The 21,354-nt window shown below is 35.2% G+C and overlaps 2 protein-coding genes across 5 annotated transcripts; both read right to left on the minus strand.

The window, feature by feature from the left end:
* Positions 1 to 4,835: 4,835 nt before the first annotated feature.
* Positions 4,836 to 10,639, minus strand: LOC110784610 (uncharacterized). The gene is made up of 7 exons (XM_021989058.2): positions 10,195 to 10,639; positions 8,414 to 8,786; positions 8,115 to 8,271; positions 7,386 to 7,430; positions 5,991 to 6,153; positions 5,506 to 5,876; positions 4,836 to 5,421 (listed from the first exon to the last, which is right to left on the minus strand). Exons 1-7 carry the CDS (start codon positions 10,456 to 10,458, stop codon positions 5,106 to 5,108), a joined length of 1,689 nt encoding a protein of 562 aa, XP_021844750.1. The 5' UTR covers positions 10,459 to 10,639; the 3' UTR covers positions 4,836 to 5,105.
* A 1,996-nt stretch (positions 10,640 to 12,635) lies between these two features.
* LOC110784611 (APO protein 3, mitochondrial) lies at positions 12,636 to 20,419 on the minus strand. 4 transcript variants are annotated; one of them, XM_056828451.1, is made up of 7 exons: positions 20,263 to 20,419; positions 19,905 to 20,162; positions 19,322 to 19,385; positions 17,800 to 17,886; positions 15,832 to 16,266; positions 13,793 to 14,993; positions 12,636 to 13,433 (listed from the first exon to the last, which is right to left on the minus strand). In XM_056828451.1, exons 5-6 carry the CDS (start codon positions 16,230 to 16,232, stop codon positions 14,102 to 14,104), a joined length of 1,293 nt encoding a protein of 430 aa, XP_056684429.1. In that variant the 5' UTR covers positions 16,233 to 16,266; positions 17,800 to 17,886; positions 19,322 to 19,385; positions 19,905 to 20,162; positions 20,263 to 20,419; the 3' UTR covers positions 12,636 to 13,433; positions 13,793 to 14,101. The 4 variants fall into 4 exon arrangements, with proteins under 4 accessions (XP_056684429.1, XP_056684430.1, XP_021844751.1 ...); XM_056828452.1 differs by lacking the exon at positions 19,322 to 19,385; XM_021989059.2 differs by lacking the exon at positions 17,800 to 17,886.
* Between the last annotated feature and the right edge of the window lie 935 nt (positions 20,420 to 21,354).

The following is a 21,354-nucleotide window of genomic DNA, read 5'->3' on the forward strand; positions in this document are numbered from 1 at the left end:
CAGTTTGTCTTTTAATTAGAGTTTGACTATTTTTTTCCTTTTTACCTTAAAAGTATAATGATCCTGTAAATTCATGGTCAAAAATTAAACCAAGTAATTGCCTCTTTGGCCAGGATTCTAAAGCCTATTTAAACTTTGGAAAGATAATTTTTGCTTTAGGAAAATCCATAGCCAGGGTAACCTTTTATTTTTATTGTTGTATTAGATGTGTTTACTAAAACATAAATTAACTAGCTTCTAGGTGTGTATGGATTCTCATCCTAGATTCTTAAAGAGTAATCGTCTATTAAAAAGGTAAATGAAACCTTCTATTACGACGGTATTGTTTTAGCAAATATCCATAAACGTTTGTAATGAATGGATTAAACATTGCATAAAAATTAAAATATTACTATGATGAAGCCTTTAGCGCAAGTCATGAAGGCTTGAAAAGACTAATTAACTTGACTATATGCTTAATTACTCCATAATTTCCAAGTGCTTGAATTATCAATCAATATTCGATCCTAATTCAATAAAGGGTTATTGGCAGAAAAGCGTTTTTATTATATTTTTACTAGGAAGTACTCCGTATGTTTTTTTAATGAAAATTAAATTTTATAAGTATATATTTTAATACGTGTGATCATTTTATGTATTATGAATCTAAACGTTCGCGGCTTATAAAACCTTATCTATATTCTCAAAATCTCTAATGTATTATATATTTTCTAGCACGAATGGATGTTGTACCCCTTGCCAAACAGCTGGTTACAACGAAGTTTATTTGATCATCTTTACATTGCTAGACCTGTGTTGGATCTTTTATATATGGATCGTTTTTTTTCTTTGGGCAATTGTTGTTTTATGTTACTATTGTTTTTATGGTTTCTTCTTAGTATTTACGGAATCATAATAAACAATACATAATCAGATTGCATATTGCAATATACGACCATTGTCACTTCTGAAAAGTCATTGTCATCTTCATCAACTTTCGGTAAAGGATCCAACTTTTGCTTCCGTTCAAGCACAAAACATCAACATAGCAAGTTTTCTTCTACACCTTCTTCCAACCATCAATATAGCTAGATTTTGCAACTGAAACTAATTCAGGAAAGGTACGTAGATTAAATTTATTATTTCAATTGAGCATTTTGCTAAACATCTTATATGCATCACAAAGGGAGGTTTATGTAATAAAAATTTCGGCTATCTTATAGCCCAATTCGAAAGATATTAAAGGGCGCAGCTCGAATTGCAATTGATATTAGGTTATATCTAGCACGAATGTCCATCTATCTTATAGCCAATTCGAAAAACTCAGTACTTCATATCACGAATGAATGTGGACACTGGACAAAAAATGGCAGATTATTTTTCTGTACAACAATGGCAGAAAAAAGAAAGTGAGAAGAAGGGAGATGAAGGAAGATGAAGGACCTACAATAATTTCATTTAGCGCTCTTCATGATGGCGCAAATTGGACAAATAAATACCGCCCAATTCTCATTAGTTGGCGCAATTTGTGAAAAATTCTCCCGCCCAAAAGTCAATTTTTCATTGTGTTTTCCTTCTCCTTTATTAGTGGGATTGATGAGTTGTCAACATATTATTGGTGGTGTACAAGATGCTCTTGTACACTAGGTGTTCCATAAAAATGCAATTTTTTATATAAAAATATCATTTGATCGGTGTGTTTTGTCCGTTAGTGCTTGTCCTTTTCCTATTTTGTCTTGTTGTTGGATGATATGTTTTACTAATACATACTTTCTCCGACTTTTAACACTCACAACGTTTATGATTTCTATACTATTCACATATTATACTTTGACCATTGTTGGTGATACGTAAAATAAAACATAGTCATTTGGAATCTTGTTAGATTCGTCTTAATATGTATTTTTAAAATATTAACTTTTTATAATTTTTTCTTAAAGAGAATGAAAGATATTAATGATCAAAGTTGTGCATTGGCATGCGTGAAAGTGACAAACGTTGCGAATAAAAATGAACGGAGGAAGTATCTGATATAAAAATTTACTTCCTCTTTAACTCTCTCCATCTCTTTTCGTTTTTTTCCCCATTTGCTACTTAACTACTTTGGTCCGTCTTCAAAATATTGCCCCATTACTAAAAATAGAAATGAGATCAAAATTTTACTCTCACATCAAACACATTTGGCCCATCACCTTTATCTTTCTCAATTCTACCAAACTAAATTCTTAATAACGCATTGTTAGGATATGGGACAAACAATAAGGTAAGGAAGTATATTTAAAAGTCATGTAATGTCGTGCTCGTTATTATCATTTTTTGGTTTCCATAAAACTAAAAGAAGTAGATTTAAGGAATTTTTGTCAGAAAGGACCTTTTATAATCAAAAAATTGTGACAAATGACCTTTTAAAAAAAAAGTTGTGAGGTAAGACCTAAATCAGAATTTTTGTTGTGAATAGGGACCAAGAATCATTTTCCGGTAGTCAAACCATATTTTCCGGTAGTTCTCTTTTCGTATTTGGTTGTTTTTATTTATTAGTGTCTTTTATTATCTTTCCCTATTTGTCCAACATTTATCTCTATTATACCCTCAAAACTATCCAAATACTCCACTTGTTTACTCCTAAGTAACCTTTTATCCCCATTAAACCCTTTAATTATTTCTCTCTCTTACCCACATGGGTTAGATATAAGTGTACTTATATTGGATTGACTTAGATTCCAAAAAGGACTAACATTCCAGAACGGGGGGAGTACATGATGTATACAAGATTTGAACCAATGATCTCAAAGTTTAGCACTAAAGACTTACCGTTGAACCATATCACATTACATGTTATCCTTTAAAGGAAAAATAATAAAGATACTCCCTCTGCCCCTTAATACTCGCACCGTTTTGACTTTCTGCACTATTCACATAATTCACTTTGACCCTATTTTATTTCTAGTATATGAAAACAAATGTTAGTGTATAATATATTGTTGGCTTCATCTTAATATATATTTTCAAAATATTAATATTTTTATATTTTTTTATAATAAGTAGTTAAAGATATTGGTGGTCAAAGTTGTGCATTGGCAAACGTGTCCAGTCAAAACGGTGCAAGTATTAAGGGACAGAGGGAGTAAATTGATACTCCGTATTTTTTTTGTATAAGAGCAAAATTATAGTTATTCATGTGAATATCTGATAGTCTGAGGCATCGTTCGAACCCACAAGCTAGTTAGTAATTAAAATTTGCATTAAAAAAAGCCAAAGCAAAATGGGAATTATTTTTAGTTATGGAGTATGAATGATTAAATATTGTTAAGTTACTTAGGTTCACTACAAGAAATTCCAATTTAGGATCTGTAATTTGATATGGAAAAAATCACGTCATATCCAAAATCATATATTTCGCTATCACTCTTTGTTTTCCTAATTGTAATGTTTTCCGTGTTACACCTCTATTTTGACCCTTGTGCAAAGCTGCAAAATCAAAATCAATTCATCACAATTAACAAAATAACACGTGTGCTTTAACTTAACTGAATTGCTAAAGGGACAAATACCCACTACAAGAAATAATGAATTTTATCAATTATTATTGTTATTTTTATTAACTAATTATTAATACTATGCATATACAATTTCATAAAAAAACAAACACTCTCATAATTAAAAAAAATATATCTAAAATAAAATTCAATCAAAAACTAATCTAATCCAATAGATAAAAGTGGTATATATACATAGGATTTTTATTTAAAAATAACGATTTAATAGAATCCGTGCATCGCACGGTCTAAAATCTAGTCAATAGTTATTCCTAGGTGGCGCTCTAATATTTCAGCAAATATGCTTCATTTATATATATTAGATTATGTAGTTACATTTATGGTAATTGAATTGTATTTTTATTTCATTTTGATTCTATTTCCTAAAAGACGGCCGGTAATGTAAAATTTTATATGAAAAAAGTAAAACTAAAAAATATTTTGACGGGAAAAATTACAAGAGGGAGTGACACATGTCATTTCTAATGTCTGTTTTAGTATAGTGTATAGATAGAGGAAGTGAATAATAAAGAACAAAAATAAAAAAAAGTCAACAGACATCAGCCAGTCAACTATTAGAAAGATTGACAAAAATGGTGAAATCTCCACTACCGATGGTCTGATGGTATTGCTTTGGTTTTGAATGGTGAATGTACCATTTCCAGGCCCATCCTCTGCCAATGTTGTAATGACCTCACTCCTGTTAAATTGGGTCATCGATTGGTTACGGGTTGAGAATAATCGGTTTTATACTGATCGGATAATGATTTGTACGGGGTCATCGTGCTCATGCGGATACTACTTGTGAATTTTTTTTCCGGGTGACTACGATTTTTTTTTTCTAGATATCGGCTGGATCTGGTCAGTTTTTCACAGCAGTGGCCTGCTCTATCCATTCTAAAGTTGTACTATCAAAATGCAGCCGCCTCTATACGACTATACCCATTATGTCTGCAATTAACACTCACATTATCATATGAAGTGAGTACTCTCTTTCACATCGGCCTTGAAAAAGAGTTGATAAATAAATTGGTCTTTCGAATTGGATCATTTTAAGTGTGGGGTTGAATCAGATCTGTTTTGCAGCAGTACAAAGAGAATCAAGGGAAATTCAGATTTGAATTTGATGAATTTGTAATACTATGCTACAACCAGACATTGGCGAGCTAATGTCTAACAAGATAACTACTGGGATGGGTCAAATCTTGTTCAAACTGTGTTTGTCAGTCAGCATTTCCACCAAACAGCGCAAATAACATTACCAGAAAATTCCGAACACAAATTGTAAACATAAGCAGATGCCTGTATACAGCAAAGAAATATGGCAAACAATTAGACTGCTTAATCTACTCCTTCTGGCCAAAAATCATGTTTGTATAACCAAGGCAGAAGATCTGTTTATCAACCAACAGCCCACCGCACTAGCATTTTTGCAGCATTTTACAAGTTTGTATTTCCTAAAACAATAGCAATTTCTTTTCTAGTCCAAAAGAGATGAGGAGTCCCCAAAGACCAAGACAAAATCCTAAGGAAAATATAAAGAAGAGAAACAAAACTTTGGTGCAGATCACCAGAAGGTAGAAATTACTATCAAATCTTGTGAAGTCCAATGTTCAAGTCAGATGATATTGAGATGAGAAGTGGCATTGTGGGGTGCCACTCAGCCTTAAAAACTCGTTTGCTATGTGCTTTCACAGATTGAGAAGGCTTGTGAGCATTGTATCTGATATCAAATACATGGATCATTGGGTCTGCTGACCCTGAAGTCAGGTACAGACCATCAGGAGACCATGCCTGATTAATCAAAGCCGACTGAGATTCACTGCTTTCTTGCTTCCACCCAAATGCATGAAGTTCTGAGTTCCTCAGCCTAATATCAAATAGTCGAAGTTGCCTTTCCGGAGTCCTGAAACATCACCCATTAACTTAGTCAGAAATGAAGGGCAAATTTAAGTAACAAGTTGGATGATTATGTATGTTTGTCATTTACCCTGTTTGAACCATGAAAAGGTGGAAGTCACAAGGATTAGGAAGCACACTCATGCATTTGCTTTCTATTTGATGTTTATAATCCACCCTTCCAGCAAGCACGTCATATCCAATTATTCTCTTATCTGCACCAGCAGACACTACCATCTGCTTGTGTTGCATCCCAGCAACTCCCATCACTGCAGATGAATGCAGATTCCTATGCAATGTCTTTGGTTTCCATTCATCACCTCCATCTTTGTCATTCCAAAATACGACAGCATGATCACTACCACCTGTCGCAAAGTAAGTATCATCCCATGGCATGAATGTGACACTATTGATTATACCCTTGACGTGCGGCTTCTCTTTCAGGAAAGACACACGAGTACTCTGCCAAAGACATAAAAGTGAGACATGCCTCAAATTCCCTAAGTTGAAAAGAACCTGAACCATAAATGATACTATAATAATACAACAAGGCGTGACAAAGCAGTAGCACGTTACCTGGCTTTTGTTCAAATTTAACACTGATATCTGATTATCCCCACCATCAGCACTATATACGGCAACCAGCCTATTCCCTTCCGGATGCCAAGCTATATCTTCAGGCCATCTCCTCTGTTTTGGAGATAGACATTCTGTAGAGCTCAAAAGAGTTGCACCTGATCTAAATCATGGTACGACAAGCATGTGAAAACCATTGAATGCCTGAAAAATAGTAACTCGGAAGAATGAACAGAGAAAGCAAAGCAACACAAAGCACTTTCACTGAGCTTTTTGAGCAAAACACTGTCCCCTTAGATCTCTATTTTCTAGTGCAGATTGGATTAATGCCGAGGGAGATTTGTGTTCATTGACAATTCTGTTCAAACAATAATACAGAAGGATACATCTATATATCAAGTTCTCACAGGAAAACCTCAATAATTTTCAAAATTGCAATCACCATAGTGAAGTAGAATAACATACTGACATACTAAGCATGGAATCACCGATAAACATTTAAAAGTCCACCAAACTCTTAAATCCTAAACATTAAGATGGTATTCCTATGCATAACATGATCTTCAACTCAGCAACCGTACATATGCTTTAAATGCTTTTTATAAAATAAATAAATCAAAACGCACCCCCAATATCAACCACATAACATCAAGTTGGCTTCCACAGAGAAGTCAAAACTTCACTTGAGCAACCATATACATTCACTAATATCTCAACGCTCACACTCCATAATAAATACATAGGTCATTCAAAGACAAGATATAGAGATGCCCTTTGTATTCACATGTACAATGGTTTCCTAGTACTAAATGCCACCACAATACTTTTGTTGAAGATCATGCAAAGGACATGGACTCATGGAGTTAATTTGAGTTCTTATCTTTCTTACATATGAAAGATTAAGACTCCTTTCATTGAACCATGGGCCCATGGGCCCCAAAAGAAAAATGGAAAACGGACAACAAAAAAAAGGAAAAGAGAAAGAGAAGAGAATGGATAGGGAAGAAGGCAGGTTTATACATCATCAAGCACATTTCGTCCTCCCAACAAGTAAGGCGACACAATAGAGCCACCTTTACAACATTAACAGTATTGAAAAAACTCAGACACAATTCACAAAAAGGTTAAGAATCACAAAATGAATAAGAGACAGATGGTAAAAGATAATTTCATTTTGAAAAAATTCAACTTGAACTTTCACATACGTACCACAAAGGTACTACGGAGTTATAATGTAAAGAAGTACATATGCCTTTTCAATGAATATTCCACATCCAAATTGCTCTCATGATAACGAATTATTTTCTATTTCACTTAGCATTCTAGAGCCCAATCATTAGTCAACAATTAACACAAGCACCAGTCTTACAAACAGATAAGAGAGTCAGAGATTACCCTTTTGCCTGGATCTGCCATAAGTGCACCATTCCATCGAGTGCACTGGATATCAAAAACAAAAATAATATTTAGCAATTGGGAACTTAAAAATTGTTTATCTTCACAAGAAAGCACAGTTAATCTTCCTTCCTTCCACACTCCACAGGAAACAGCAAGTTCAGAGCTACCATTAGTCCATTACTAATTAAACAGAGCGATACATCATTATATGCAAATGCTGATGGGTTTATATCTAGTGTGATGCACCAAAAATCACCATAGGATGACAAACGTGACTCTAACTATTTCAGTCCACCTGAACACGAGAGTGTCATCTTTTCTGAACTGCCAATACTAGTCATACCATTGGTGTAGGCTTTTCTGAATGGATACACTTGCTCACACTGGTTTGTCCTACGATTATTTTTATCATAAGGAGATTAATCTTTAACAGTTTTCACTTCGACGTGCTACCCTTCCTAAATACTATATCACTTAAATAATGGTAATTATGAAGGGAGAAATTATTTAGGGTGGACTGAATCTCTTTAAAAGTCAATATCTCAATAATCCATACAATTTAAAATCTCTCTTGCGCATGAACTTTAAAATTTGAGAGGCATTTCATATCTTCTGCTGTATTATAACAACAGGATAAAAACCTACACTTGCAAATGTATTGAGGAAACTTGGAGAAAAAAAATTGTTTTGGGAACCACAAAGGCAATCAAATGACTAGATCACAACCTGGTAATGAAGAGCTTATCAATCATAGGACATAAAGTCAAACTTCTGAGCTTCCTTTTATGCTGACTCGAAATATGAGTACTTGCATAGCACTGAATCATAGTCGGTGAAGAAGTGCTGCGTACTTTGGATGTTAATTCTCTATGTTCTTTGCATTCTGTAAAAAACCATCGTGTAAGGGAAATAATATACCTTCAAAATGGGAATTCAAGAAGCATTTTTACAATAGCAACATATGCTACTCTAGACAAGACAATAAGAAACAAATATTTCTAGGAAATATGGCAGGTCTAACTTACCAAGCTTCCTCTTTACCCCTACAGGCGCTACAGCCTGAGATTTAGTGTCTTCCGGTCTAGAAGGAGTTCCATGAGATCTGTCTCCTCTTGGCTTGATGGGACTATCATAGCGACTGGGTGAAGCTTTTGGATCAGTTCCAGCTACAGTCATTGGCCGGGAAGATTTCTGATTAGCACTTGGGATCAAAAGTTGCGGTTTAGATTGTGGCTGGCGCTGAGAGGAGCCCCCATTCACAGAACTAATAGATTTATGCTCCTTCGTCACCTCCCTTTTGGGATCAATATGACAATTCCACTTCTTGTCACATATTTTGCGCCGAACATGAACCAATTTAGTCTCTGTATCATGTAACCTTTGCTGTGCTTGTTTAAGCTGCAGAATTGTTCCCAATAAATTAGCCACCGATTGTTTCGGATTTGTTGGAAAAAACCGTCCGTAAATTATACGCCACATGGGGTGGGGGGGGAGAGGGGTATTAAAAGATAATAAATAAAACATCAAAGAAGTAACATGGTAGGATTTGTGAAGAAAAAACCTTGTAAATTTCCCCCCAATTATCTATTCTTGGCAGAAAAGGGAAAAAACTCGAAAAGCTTCTAGTTCCAAACTTCTTACAAAGAAGTAACATGGTAGGATTTGTGAAGAAAAAACCTTGTAAATTTCCCCCCAATTATCTATTCTTGGCAGAAAAGGGAAAAAACTCGAAAAGCTTCTAGTTCCAAACTTCTTACAGTCGTTTAGATTACTTACATATTCGGCACCCGCGCTGGCATTTGCCAAAATTTCTATAACCTTTCTTCTTTACAACAACATCCCCTTCATGTTTCATTACTTATAAAGCTGCATAAAAGTATCCCTAAGAGCACTTGTTTAATAAAGAAAAGTGACAATTGATAAAGATCCTCCACTGTTCATTCTGAGACAGGATCCAACTCTCAACTTATTTCTGCACCAAATCTACATAATACGAAACGAAAGAAAGCTAACAAAAGTTTAACGCAATTCCTTACTAATGAACTATCCAAACACAAAACCTTAGAAACAGTAAATTCCCCTTGTTTTATCCTAATTACTAAAACAAATTACTAAGGAACAGAAATGATGACCCCTCCTCTCTTTTTTCACTTCTTTTGCCTCCCCTCATTACTTTTCGCCACCGGTCAATCGCTACCCGAACAACCTTTACAAGATACAACTTTCACATCAGCAAGAAAAACATTTAAGCATTGTAAAATGACATTGGTCTGTTTCACAACTACTCCTCAAAGTAATTCTCCAACCCACCAAACAACAAACAGCAATCTGTACCCACTACCCCAATTTTGAAACCCTAAGTTGCTCATTTCACTAACTAATACAAAATTTCCATACCCATTTCAAAATAGCAAAAATCTCAACTACCCTAATAACCAAAATCATCATAATCAACATCAAAAATACAAAAACCTACAAAATAATCGATTCCAAAAACCACCAAATTCACATACAAAACTAAATATTTCGGCAACCAAACAAACAGAAAAACTGTAATCTTTACCAACTACCCCAATTTTGAACTCTAAGTTGCTCATTTCACTAACTTGATACAAAATTTCCATAGCCATTTCAAACTAACACAAAATTCAACTACCCTAATAATCAAAATCATCAAAATTACAAAAACCTACAAAATTATCAATTCCGGAACAACAAAATCCACACAAAACAATGCAACAATTCAAACAATTCAAAAAAAAAAGCAACAGAATACGAAGTAAAATAACAAAAATGAAAAGAAAACCTGAGATTGGTAATAAGAGATGCGGGTATTAAGATGTTCAACTTCTTTAGTGCGATGTTCAAAGAGAGCAACGAGGGCTTCTTCTTGTTCATCGTATCTGCTCGTGCTTGCGTCTTCATCATCGTCATCGCTACTACTGTGATTATGATTATGATTATGATTATGATTATAATTATGATTATTGGTTTCTTTCTTGTTGGGATGTTCTTCACCATCTGATTCAATCTCTCTCTTGGGTTTCTTAAGTATTCCTCTGCCGTCCATTTCCCCTCTTCTTTCTCTCTCTTAGACTACGTTTCTCTTTGGTTGCTGCTAGAATGGTGAACTCAAATTTTTAAAGTTAGGCGGTCCGTATTTTTGGGTGTAGGTATACTAGTATGTATGAATATTCACCATTCTAACATTTTGGGTTTTCTAAGCTTTGAGTGTTTTTTATTGGGATATTCTGCCGCAGACCTTCGGGTTTCACAAATTCTAAACTGTGGAAAATTTTAAAACTATAGTTTTGAAAATTACCATGTATTGTAGAGCTTGTTCGATATCACTGTCAGTTTCTAATTGTTTAACTAGTTTTAGCCCCGGGCGATGCCCCGGGTTACTGCATTAGTAACATTTATATTATTCTTATTTCGTATTTGAAAATATTATTAATCAGTTCCTTTTTATTACATTTATTAGTATATTTTTGTTGCAATGATAGCATGTAATGTGTTATAGCTCAATGGTAAACACGTTAATGTTTAAACTTGAAGTTGCGGGTTCGAGTCTTATTCATGCTTCATTTCTTAATTTTTCAATATATGAAGTTTACGTAAAATGAAATAATCACAAGCAGAGCGCCACGTGGCACATAAATTTCTTTAGAAACGCCTTTTAATATATAGTATAGGTATTATTTAGATTGAATCACGAAAAAAAATCATATCTATAATAATTAAGTTGATTTTAAAAACTGACAACCAAAAAACTAGAAAACTGAAAATAAAAAATAATAAACTGGTTGTAACTTAATGATGGATTAGTTGTTAATGTAATTAGATCTTGGGTTTATTATTTATGGGGTTAAATCACCTAACTACCAATTTACCCTTTAACTCGCCCTCATATTTTGATTAATTTTCTCTTCATTTATCCTACGGACTCTATTTGTCATATCAAGATTAAAAAAAACTATCTCGAAGTATTTGTTTGTAAGGCTCGTCACATAATCAAGTTTGAGCGATGCCCCCGTGGACAAACCTTTGCTTGAAGGCCGTAGTAGGTTTTAGAACAGAATGACGATGATACACATATTTGTATATTTGTTTTAACGTGCCTTCTTGAATAAGCTAAAATGTAGATCTAACAGGGACGTGCATCATGAGCAAGACAAGTATCGTTGTTGTAGTTGCAGAACCAAGAAGGGAAAGCAGTGGGGTGATTGATATCGTGAAAGTTGAATATAAAAGCACTAACCGAAGTTGCGATTTACTGAATAGTTTTCATGGAAGATTTGGAGTTTTTGTGGCTATGGTTAAGGTGGGATATTTTTGGGGAAGAACAAACTAAGTAGAAGGTAGGTTAGTAAGTAGGTGATTTAGGCTATGTTTGGCAACACTAATTGAATGTTGCATATTGCATCTGTTTGTTATGCCGATTAAATCATCTCCGAGATGCAGTATATTGGATTTGTTGTTCATGTTTGATTATTTCTTCAAATTAATTACGGCCTTCTAATATCAATTTCAACAAATTGAATCTCCAATTGTTCTCTGATTTATCAAAAAAATCTAAAGGCTCGTACACATCTATACCTAGTATTTTAAAAGGAAAACCATAGGTTATTAGAAGCCGTGTGGCATCTCATTATTAGAAGTCATATGTCATTTCTCCTTTCATCCATCATTTTGTTTTATTGTTTTTTTCAATTTCTCTTTATTGTTTCTATGTTTTACAACTTCTAATGCCTCTTCCACTCCATCTTCCTTATTCAACATCAAGTTATTAATAGTCTACTATACTCATTAGTCTCTTCCACTCCACCACTTTAACATCCAATATTTATTCATCATTCCAATCTTTAAATTACACCTCTCTTTAATTCATATGTTACTAAAAATCAAAATTACTAACTAATTAAAATTTCAAAAGACATTTGAACAACTAATATACAACCGCCCGTTCTTTGAACGGGCTCAAAAGCTAGTTAGAAGTAAATTATATGACTTTCAAAATCATAAAATCACACACTGGAAACTAACAATGGTGTTAAATGAGCTCAAAATCAACATGATTATTATAAGTAAACCTAATTTTTAAAAAACACTATTCAACTCAAATCATACGACTTTTAAAATTATAAAACTTAAACTAATAATTGGCAGTAATAACAAACCGTCCAGGGCACGTTTTGCATCATTTTTTGTTTCCAATTTTGTTTTGTATAAAACTAAAAATCAAAATACAGAAACCACAAAAGTAGTTCATTTTTTGTTGTCAGATTTCAAAATTAACATAGTTACTATTGATATGACTATTTTTAGTTCCTAATTCAATCTAAACCATATGACTTTGAAAACAAAAAACACCAAAAACTGAAAATTTGCAATGACACCGAACGAGCCCTCGGTTGTCTAATATCAATTTATTTGACCTAGTTGCATCAAGTAACACCTTAAGACCTTATTGTCAACAGATCTTATGTTTGAGTCTTTCCTCTTCTCTAAGATTGATGCGAAGAATCAGATACAAAATCTAATAAATTAGAGACAACTTGATATCGATCATTTTCTCACTAGTTTCTTTTGGCCATTCCAAAAGTGTTCGTTTGTGGTTTCTGATATCCAAAATGAAACATACCAAGTGATGATAGCTTAGACCCATTAGTCTTTCCAATGTGGTCATTGTCTCTCTATGGATGCCTAATTGAAAGGCAACTCTAATGCACAGCATGGCAGCATCCCCGGAAATGGCAAATTCACGAGTTCGGTCAAAATTTCTGATCATGGAAACTTCTGGAAGTGCTTCCGGCCTCAAAGCAATCCAGAAAACGGTATAGGTCTAAGTTACAAGCAGAAGCAGGGTCTTTAGGTTGTAGTTTGTTGAGCCCAGATCCTAATGAAGAACATACTCGCTGTTGCATCTCATCATCTTATGACAGTCAACGACCTCTTTAAGCAACTCGGTCATCCTTCATTATTGCACAGCTGAGTCTGTGATTTCAGGCTTTGGCTATAACATCTAACCATTGGAAACGGGTCCTGAAAAGTAACAAGGTGGGGAGATATTAGCATCAGTTTAAAGCACGAACTTGAAAGACTTCAATACAACCTCCATTCGAACTCAGTTCTTGCAAGCTACAAAGAAAGAACAGACAAAACCAAGGCATAGCTAGACCAATTTTGGGGAGTTGATAAAAAATGGAATGACAGTTTCCTGCAAGCAGATTTGCATTGAATAATCGAGCAGAAATAACTGACCAGATTTTATGGTGCTACACAATTGACAGGAGAGGGGATGACTAACTGTAACTACACCTTAGTTTGACTAATAACAAGAGGGGGGATCATTTAAATGAAAGGAAAAGATGTATGAAGACAAACTGTATCAAATACTTTACCAGGCTTCAATTCTGAACACAGCTTCTTTAGTAAGAAATGACAACAGACAGTCAAATTCAAATATCCGAATCAGAAGTCCATGGGCTAGCTAGCCAGTCAATGCAATATCATCAACTTTTCAGCAATAAGAGCTTTGGAATAAAAATCACGAGTTCTTTTCATTCTCAGCCAGATACTTGCAGGTTAGTCGATGCGATCAGTAAAGGCAATTGTCTCACTAAATTTCCACCTTATGTCCTTTTTACTTGCTGAATGTGAGCAAAAAGGTATCACCAATGAACCAACATACACTTTGTTTGTAATAACCATCATGCAACAAGATCAGCCTCATCAATATCAGGAGGAACTACATCTAATCTCATCATGCTTCGGTACTGTTCTGGAACAGGCGCGCCTGCTTGCACACACAACTCTACCACAGCTGGAGCCTTGCCGTAGTACCTTTTCAAATTGTTGCACAAGGGTGGGCCAGATGTATCTCGTACATGCCAGACATAGTTGGGGCCCACAAGATCGTCAATGGCCGCCTCTTGCCACGCGTGCAAGCCATCACGAGACTGGTGCTTACTGGCTTTGCACATCCTCAGCTTGTGTCCTTTGGGACCCACCTGAACCTCAGGGCAGTAACCACACGTCCATACAAAGTACTTCTCCATGATCTTCCGTGCACCTGATATCATCTCAAACCAAGATTCCATCGTCCCAATGCTCAATTCCTTCAAGCTTCTTCCATTCTCGAGATTCAACCGTACCATTGGATGAATAAGGTCTTTTACAGAATCACCCTTCCCATCCTCCACTGGTGTCCTGAAACCAGAATCTATTTCAAGACTATTATCACTAGAATCTTTATCACAATTCGCATCGTTCTCACCAATTTTAGGATCGAAGTCTACAATTCTTCCTTCAATGCTGTAGACAGGTTTTGTTCTCCTTCTCACAGGATACTGTTCCAGATCAACACCAGCTTGTATACTGAGCTCCAATATTGCAGGGATACGAGGGACATCGTATCTCTCATCATGGACAACTCTTGGTTTCCCAACACGATCATAGAGGTGGAAGCATTTGGGAAAATTAACTACATCATTTAAGCCTCCTCTTCTCCAATCATGCATAGCACTGCGAAAACCACTCCTCGGTCCAGTGCAGGTACGTATTTCATGCCCAATATGTCCAACATGAACTTCTGAGCAGGACCTGGAAAAAGATCTTAAGTCAACATCTACATGCACTGATGTAAACAAAACAAACCAATAATCAACTTTCAAAAACTGACAAGTGAAAATTTTGTCACTGGGAGACATCATCTAAAGAATTTCCGGCTATGGGTCTCGATAACTTCGCTAAGGAAACTTTTACTACATATGCGCCGTTAAAGAGATATTCCGGTCATAGTATCAACTCTGATCCCCTTCAGATGGAGCAATCAATATTGACTGTTTTTATGTGCTTCAAAAGTTAACAAAACAAATTACACAGTGACTGTAAGGCTTCATGATTTTTAGGATGCCAGACATGAATTTAAGGCTCTGGAGGATGGATTACAAACAGTGCCATGATCAGCCAAGACACTCACAATAAAGTGGATTGTGCTACTAAAGCAAAGGCAGAACCAGTTCGACAAACACAATGGGTAATATTAGTGTTTGCATCTCGTTTCAGTTAGAATCATTTAGATTAGTGTAAAATACAAATTGGTGTTCGTAGATAGTACTAAATACTTCGTATCAAACATGAAATTAGGTACAATACCAAACCCTGACTCCCTGAGTATAAAACTATACAACAAGAAGTTGACAGAACAATAAAATAACCTTATTGCAGCAAATTATTGATAATAGCCACAAATGACTTGAAATTCCAGCAGGTGAAGCTGAATTCAAACAGATTAACCAAGAAATGCAAGTGACTACCATCTTATTAGGGATTAAAAATCTCTTCTTATCGAAATCAAATTCAAGTAACGAAAGCAAGAAAGAACAATCTTACAACATAATGGTGCAGTTACATTAAGCAACAGACAAACAAAGCTAACCTGCATTTGAGAACAGGTGTGAAGGCAAGAAGCTTGGATATGCCAATAAGAAGTGATTCTCGTGCCCAATAAACTCGTCTAGAGACTTCCACAAGCTCGGGAACAAGAAGTCCATTATCAGGAGGATGCTCAAGAACTCGACAAGGATTCGACTTCGTCAATTCCCTTTCCTCTTTAGCTCTCTTTATCAGGGTTTTCATGGGAGTTATATACGGCTTCCTCTCCGATTTACATCGATGAGGCTCGGGCAAATCAGTGTACAATGGATCATCAACTTCTCCTCCAAAGGGAATCACCCTAACATCCTCCCCATCAACACCCCCTCCATGACAATATCGACTAACAAAATAAAGATGACAGCGAATGTATTGGTTCAACTTGATCCTCTTCACTAATACCATCACTATTATTGTCCCTCAGCACATCAATGTTTCACTGGAAAATTCAAATATTGGATTGTACAAATCAATAACAATCTAGGATGCACGGAAACGTGAAACGGAAAACGGAGAAACGACAATTTTCAAAATTATAAGATACGGGGAAACGGCAATTTAAATACTTCGTAATAAAAATGCATAAATAAAAGGAATTTAAATTAGAAAATATGGTCAGACAACACAATAATTACATTAGATACTTAATAGTCTCCAAAAGCTAGTAGTCTCAAAATCACAGCAGCATAACATGACATTTTCGATCTACAAGACTACTACTAATATCAATCTGACAGCAATAATTACATTAGATACGTACTTAGTAAGTTAGTAGTTTCAAAAGGCTAGTAGTCTCAAAAGGCCAATAGACAGTAGTATAATTTGAGAAAAACAGAGACTTAACTTTGATTGTTCCTAGTAATTTCATCTGAGCAGAAGTAGGATTCAAGTTCTGGTTTCAACTACAGATTAATCAATTTGAACACAACAGTAACCACCACCATTCTAAATCAAGTTTCAACTACAGATTAATCAACTCGACACAACAGTGCAACACTAACCAACACTAACCAACACCAACCAATACAGTTTACTAATTATTATCAACTACCACTAATAACACCTACTTAAGGAATATGTCCTTTAATCAAGATGGCAATCACTAAATATAGATTAGGATAAATAATGGAGATTAATAATCCGGTTATTTAGATGGTCATAATGTTTTGCTAGAAACCAATTATGATCTGTGGGCTAATTATTATTGGGCTATTACTAATATAACCGGGTCCTATAAGGTCACACACAATAGAGTATTGGATACGATCAATATGACCCAAGGCCCACGATGGTTTTTGGTGTTGGATAGGATTTTGGTGTAGTCAAGGTTTACTAGGATTACTAGGTTTTCTAGTTCTAATAGGATTTGTTATCAAGCTATTATAAACGTTATAAATAGACGTGATGACTAGATGATAAAACACAAGTTGACTAAATCATTAACCTTATTTCAATACTCCAAATCCGTCCCGTCCTTAATTGTGAAAGTGAGAGAGAGATTTCCATCTTCTCCATCCGTTCTAGCAAACGACGTAAGGAGATCTTGATCCGTGCTCGTGTGGACTAAGTAGAGAATCACGCTTGAGATTCTGTCTCCGAATTGGTCCTTGTTCGTATACTCGGGAATCACGCATCAAAGGTATATTTAACTCCTATGTTATGATTCATATTAATGTATGCTTGCGATCATGTTAGATGTGAGAAAAGTGTTTTCTGAAATTCCGCTATTAGCATCTAATCCTACACCTACGATTTCAAACACGAAAGCCCAATTTCTGTAGAGTATTAACCCAATTTCGTAGAATATTAACTAAATTTCATATAATTTGAAGTATTAAACACAATTGTGCATCAAATAAACCCATTTTCGTATAAATTAATCCCAAATTTTGTATAAATTAAACTCATTTCGTATAAATTAAGGGAGGTTTAAGTATTTAAACTACTTAATTCATACAATACAAGGCCTTACCTAGACGCCGGCGCCGAAGAACACTGAAAATCGGTGGTAAAGACTGAAGAGTGACAATCGACGGTGAAGGGAGGACCAGCTGCGAGCCTGCGACATTCGTCGGAACCTAGGTTATGAATTGTATCATTGGGAATTGGGGGTTGTAAGAGTCTTATTTCCGAAAACCGCGTTTCCCAGCCTATTTTAAATGTTCAGAATTACGAAATGTTTCGACAGAAATAAAACGTTTCTTAGACATTTCGAAACGTGTTTCGAAGTTTAGACGTTTCGAAACGCCTTTCGAAGTTTAGATATTTCGAAACGTTTCTTGCATCATACTCCCTCTGCCCCCTAATACTCGCACCAGTTTGACCGGTGCGGAGCTTAAAACACTTGAATTGACTTATTAATTTAATGGGTGTTAGTTGATAGTGGAGTATTTTTTTGGAAAAGTGATGTAGCTAGTACGACAAGTTTAAAGTCCAATTTAACAAACCAAATCACTTAGCAAAACAATTCAATACAAGCTCTCTAATCCCGATCCCAATGATGCATCATCTTCAAACCTTTAGGTGGGCAACGCTTATTGATCCTTAGAGACTGCTCACCAAAATGGGTCTATCACAGGATCAATAAGGCATAGGCATAGGCATAGCCATGATCAACACACATAAACAAAGCACGTAATCAGCAAAGCAGAGTACTACATACTAAATCAATAATAATCCTAACATGATACTAATAAAACATAAGTAAGGGCAAACAAAACATATTAATTCGAAGACCACACTTGACTAGACTAGGCTAGAACTTTTATAACAACAATATTATTTTAATTGAAATAGTCAATGGACCGAGTTGTCTAGCTAGAAGCTTCACTAAGGAAGACGAGGTACGGGCGCGACTCCGTAAACTCAGTGACCTGCGATATCGAGGAACTTTTGAATAAAAAAATAGCACACGGTGATCAATCCGGTCCCAGAAAAGGCCAGGGCTACCACCATGAACCCCAACTCATGTTTGTCCGTCACTTCAGACGTGCACAGTCTAAAGCTATTGCTACTCAGTTTTGCTTTACATGATTTACAGATTGTTATGACTCAACAATCACATAAGTCATACAATCAACAATTATTCACAACTGTTTTTATCTTGGAATTAAGTAAGTGATCACAAAGGTATAAATTAAGACTCATTCCAATTAACTCAACCTTTCCTTTAACAATGATCAACCCCTGTATATGGGTATAAGGTTTCAACTTACTAAACAAGGTCCTCGGCCCTCATAAAGTAGTGAAAAGCTAAAAGGGAACAACGATCAATCGATCTAAACCAATATATATAAAATAATCTAGTGTTCCCAACCAACATGTTTGCATCAATCATCCATACTAACATGTTATATTTCTCATAACGAAATATATGTTCAACGTGTTCATCCAACAACATTAAACATGTAAATTCCAACATAACCAAGTTCATCGACAATTCAACATGGTTTCAATAATAACACACATCACCAAGCACACAGGCATGTACGTACCTTGTGTAAACAAAGTGCGAGACCACTTTAACAATTCAAAAGTCGTCTACGGAGAATTCTCCACCTAACAACAACCAATATAGACTCATATCAATTCACATTGAATTTTTATCAGCAACATTAGGTGCTTCAAACCCTTCCTAAACATAATTAGCGCATTCCTATTATCAAAACTTAACTACTAAACTTTCTAACATAGTGATTACTACACTAATCATCACCAAGTATCATAAACTCCAATAAACATGGCCATTCTCAATTTCCAGCAATATACATTAATTCCAAACTACTCTAAAATATATCCAACATACTTAAAATCATAAAAACAATAATTTAATAACTTCAAATCATCTTACCATGAATTTAAAATATTAAAACCTTAAAAATTCATGCTTTAAATAATTCAAATTCTTATTTCTAACAATTTATGAAATCTGAAAATTAATAATTCAATTATGCAAACATAAAAATCTGAAATTCGTAAATAAATCATAAAAATCATAAATTTAATTCAATCAAAACATAAATTAAATTAATAACATATATTAAAACATTTAATTAACTTAGTGTTTAAGAAATTAACCAATTAAAGATTCAAAGGAATGTTGGCCGGCGGCAAGGGAGGCGCGGCAGCGGCCGTTGGTCAGGAGAACTGGGTGACGCGGCTGGGTGCAGCCGAGCAGGTGGTGGTTGCGCTCGGTGGTGGTGCGGTGGCAGCACAGTGGCTGTGCGCAAGAAAGAAGCAAAGAGGAGTACTTGCGCGAAGGAGAAAGGAAAGAGGAAGTGAGGTCCGCGGCTGAGCAGCGGCGGTGGCGCGGCTGGTTGCCGACGCGTGGTGGTCCTGGTTCAATGTAACAAAAAAGCAAGACTTGAGGAGGAGAAACGCGAAAGAAAGAAAAGAACAAGAGGAAGAACGAACAAGAGGAGGAAGACAGAATTACCGGCGGCGACGGAGAGGGACGACGAAGGAGGAAGCGCAGCGGTGGTGGCGGCTGGGCAGCAGTAGTAATGACGGCAGTGAGGAGAGAAGGAGAATGGGTTGATGGTTCGCGTGAGTTTGCAAGGGGAGGTTTTGCTTTGAGTTTTACGTGAAATAGAAAAAAGAGAAAGATTGATTTTTGTGTTTTATTGTTTGGGCTTTACCAAGTGGGCTTAGAATTAGAATTTAGTTTTAGACCTTGAATTCAAAATCGATTAGGATTGTTTTTCAATTTTGAACGTGTTTTCGTAATTCAAACTCCTTTCAACACAAATTTCTAAAATTATTTTAATTTTATAAATCATTGAAATATTTAAAACGTACAAAAATAAATATTCGTTAATTACCTATTTATTTCTAAAATTCGTAAATTCTATTTAAATATAATTAACTATACGTTAAAATATATTAATAAAATGTATAGAATTACGGGGATTACATTGTTGGTTTGAGTTTGGGACTACAGTTAAGTATTTACTAATCTTTTTTGGGCACACATATCCTGATTACTGACTTCTCTTAGTTCTAAGAATAATTTGTGTACAAAATTTTGGCGTTGGGCTTGCAGCAGAGTCTCGTAAAGCATGGAATCTGACATTATATGTTAACAAAACTGTGATTCCTATCCAATATTGCAAGCTGAAATATCTACATATGCTAACAATGTACAATCCACTTTGCTCTCACAAGTCGCCTTAGTCATACTCAATACCAGGAAAACCCACCCACTAGCTCGACCTGGCTGAAAATCCAACAAAAATGGATGATGTTAGTGTTTTAGTTCAAGGGTATGGGATCAAATCCTAAGGAAAATTAGCTACAATGGCTGCATCTAAAACAACAGCTAAAAAGCCCAATAATTATACCTCCGCAAATCTAGATTCGTCTTTAGGGACCAAACCCTTTACAAATTCTACACATACTTCAAATTCAGGAAGTGGGTCTTTTTTCAAAGATTCATATATTAGGAATCTCTGCAATTATTTCGAAATTATAATAAAAAATCATAATTATCTTCACCAATTAATTGATAGAATGAAACCTCTAGAGTTTG

Source organism: Spinacia oleracea, chromosome 5 (genome assembly GCF_020520425.1).
Source record: "Spinacia oleracea cultivar Varoflay chromosome 5, BTI_SOV_V1, whole genome shotgun sequence".
Classification (NCBI taxonomy): Eukaryota; Viridiplantae; Streptophyta; class Magnoliopsida; order Caryophyllales; family Amaranthaceae; genus Spinacia; species Spinacia oleracea.

Coding starts and splice junctions, on each gene's coding strand:
- LOC110784611 (XM_021989060.2), bottom strand. CDS start 16,232: ATGGTATTAGTGAAGAGGATCAAGTTGAACCAATACATTCGCTGTCAT. Junction 14,994..15,831: donor ACACCTGTTCTCAAATGCAG/GTTAGCTTTGTT, acceptor ATCTTTTTCCAG/GTCCTGCTCAGAAGTTCATG.
- LOC110784610 (XM_021989058.2), bottom strand. CDS start 10,458: ATGGACGGCAGAGGAATACTTAAGAAACCCAAGAGAGAGATTGAATCA. Junction 5,877..5,990: donor TAAATTTGAACAAAAGCCAG/GTAACGTGCTAC, acceptor TGTCTTTGGCAG/AGTACTCGTGTGTCTTTCCT. Junction 5,422..5,505: donor CTTTTCATGGTTCAAACAGG/GTAAATGACAAA, acceptor GTGATGTTTCAG/GACTCCGGAAAGGCAACTTC.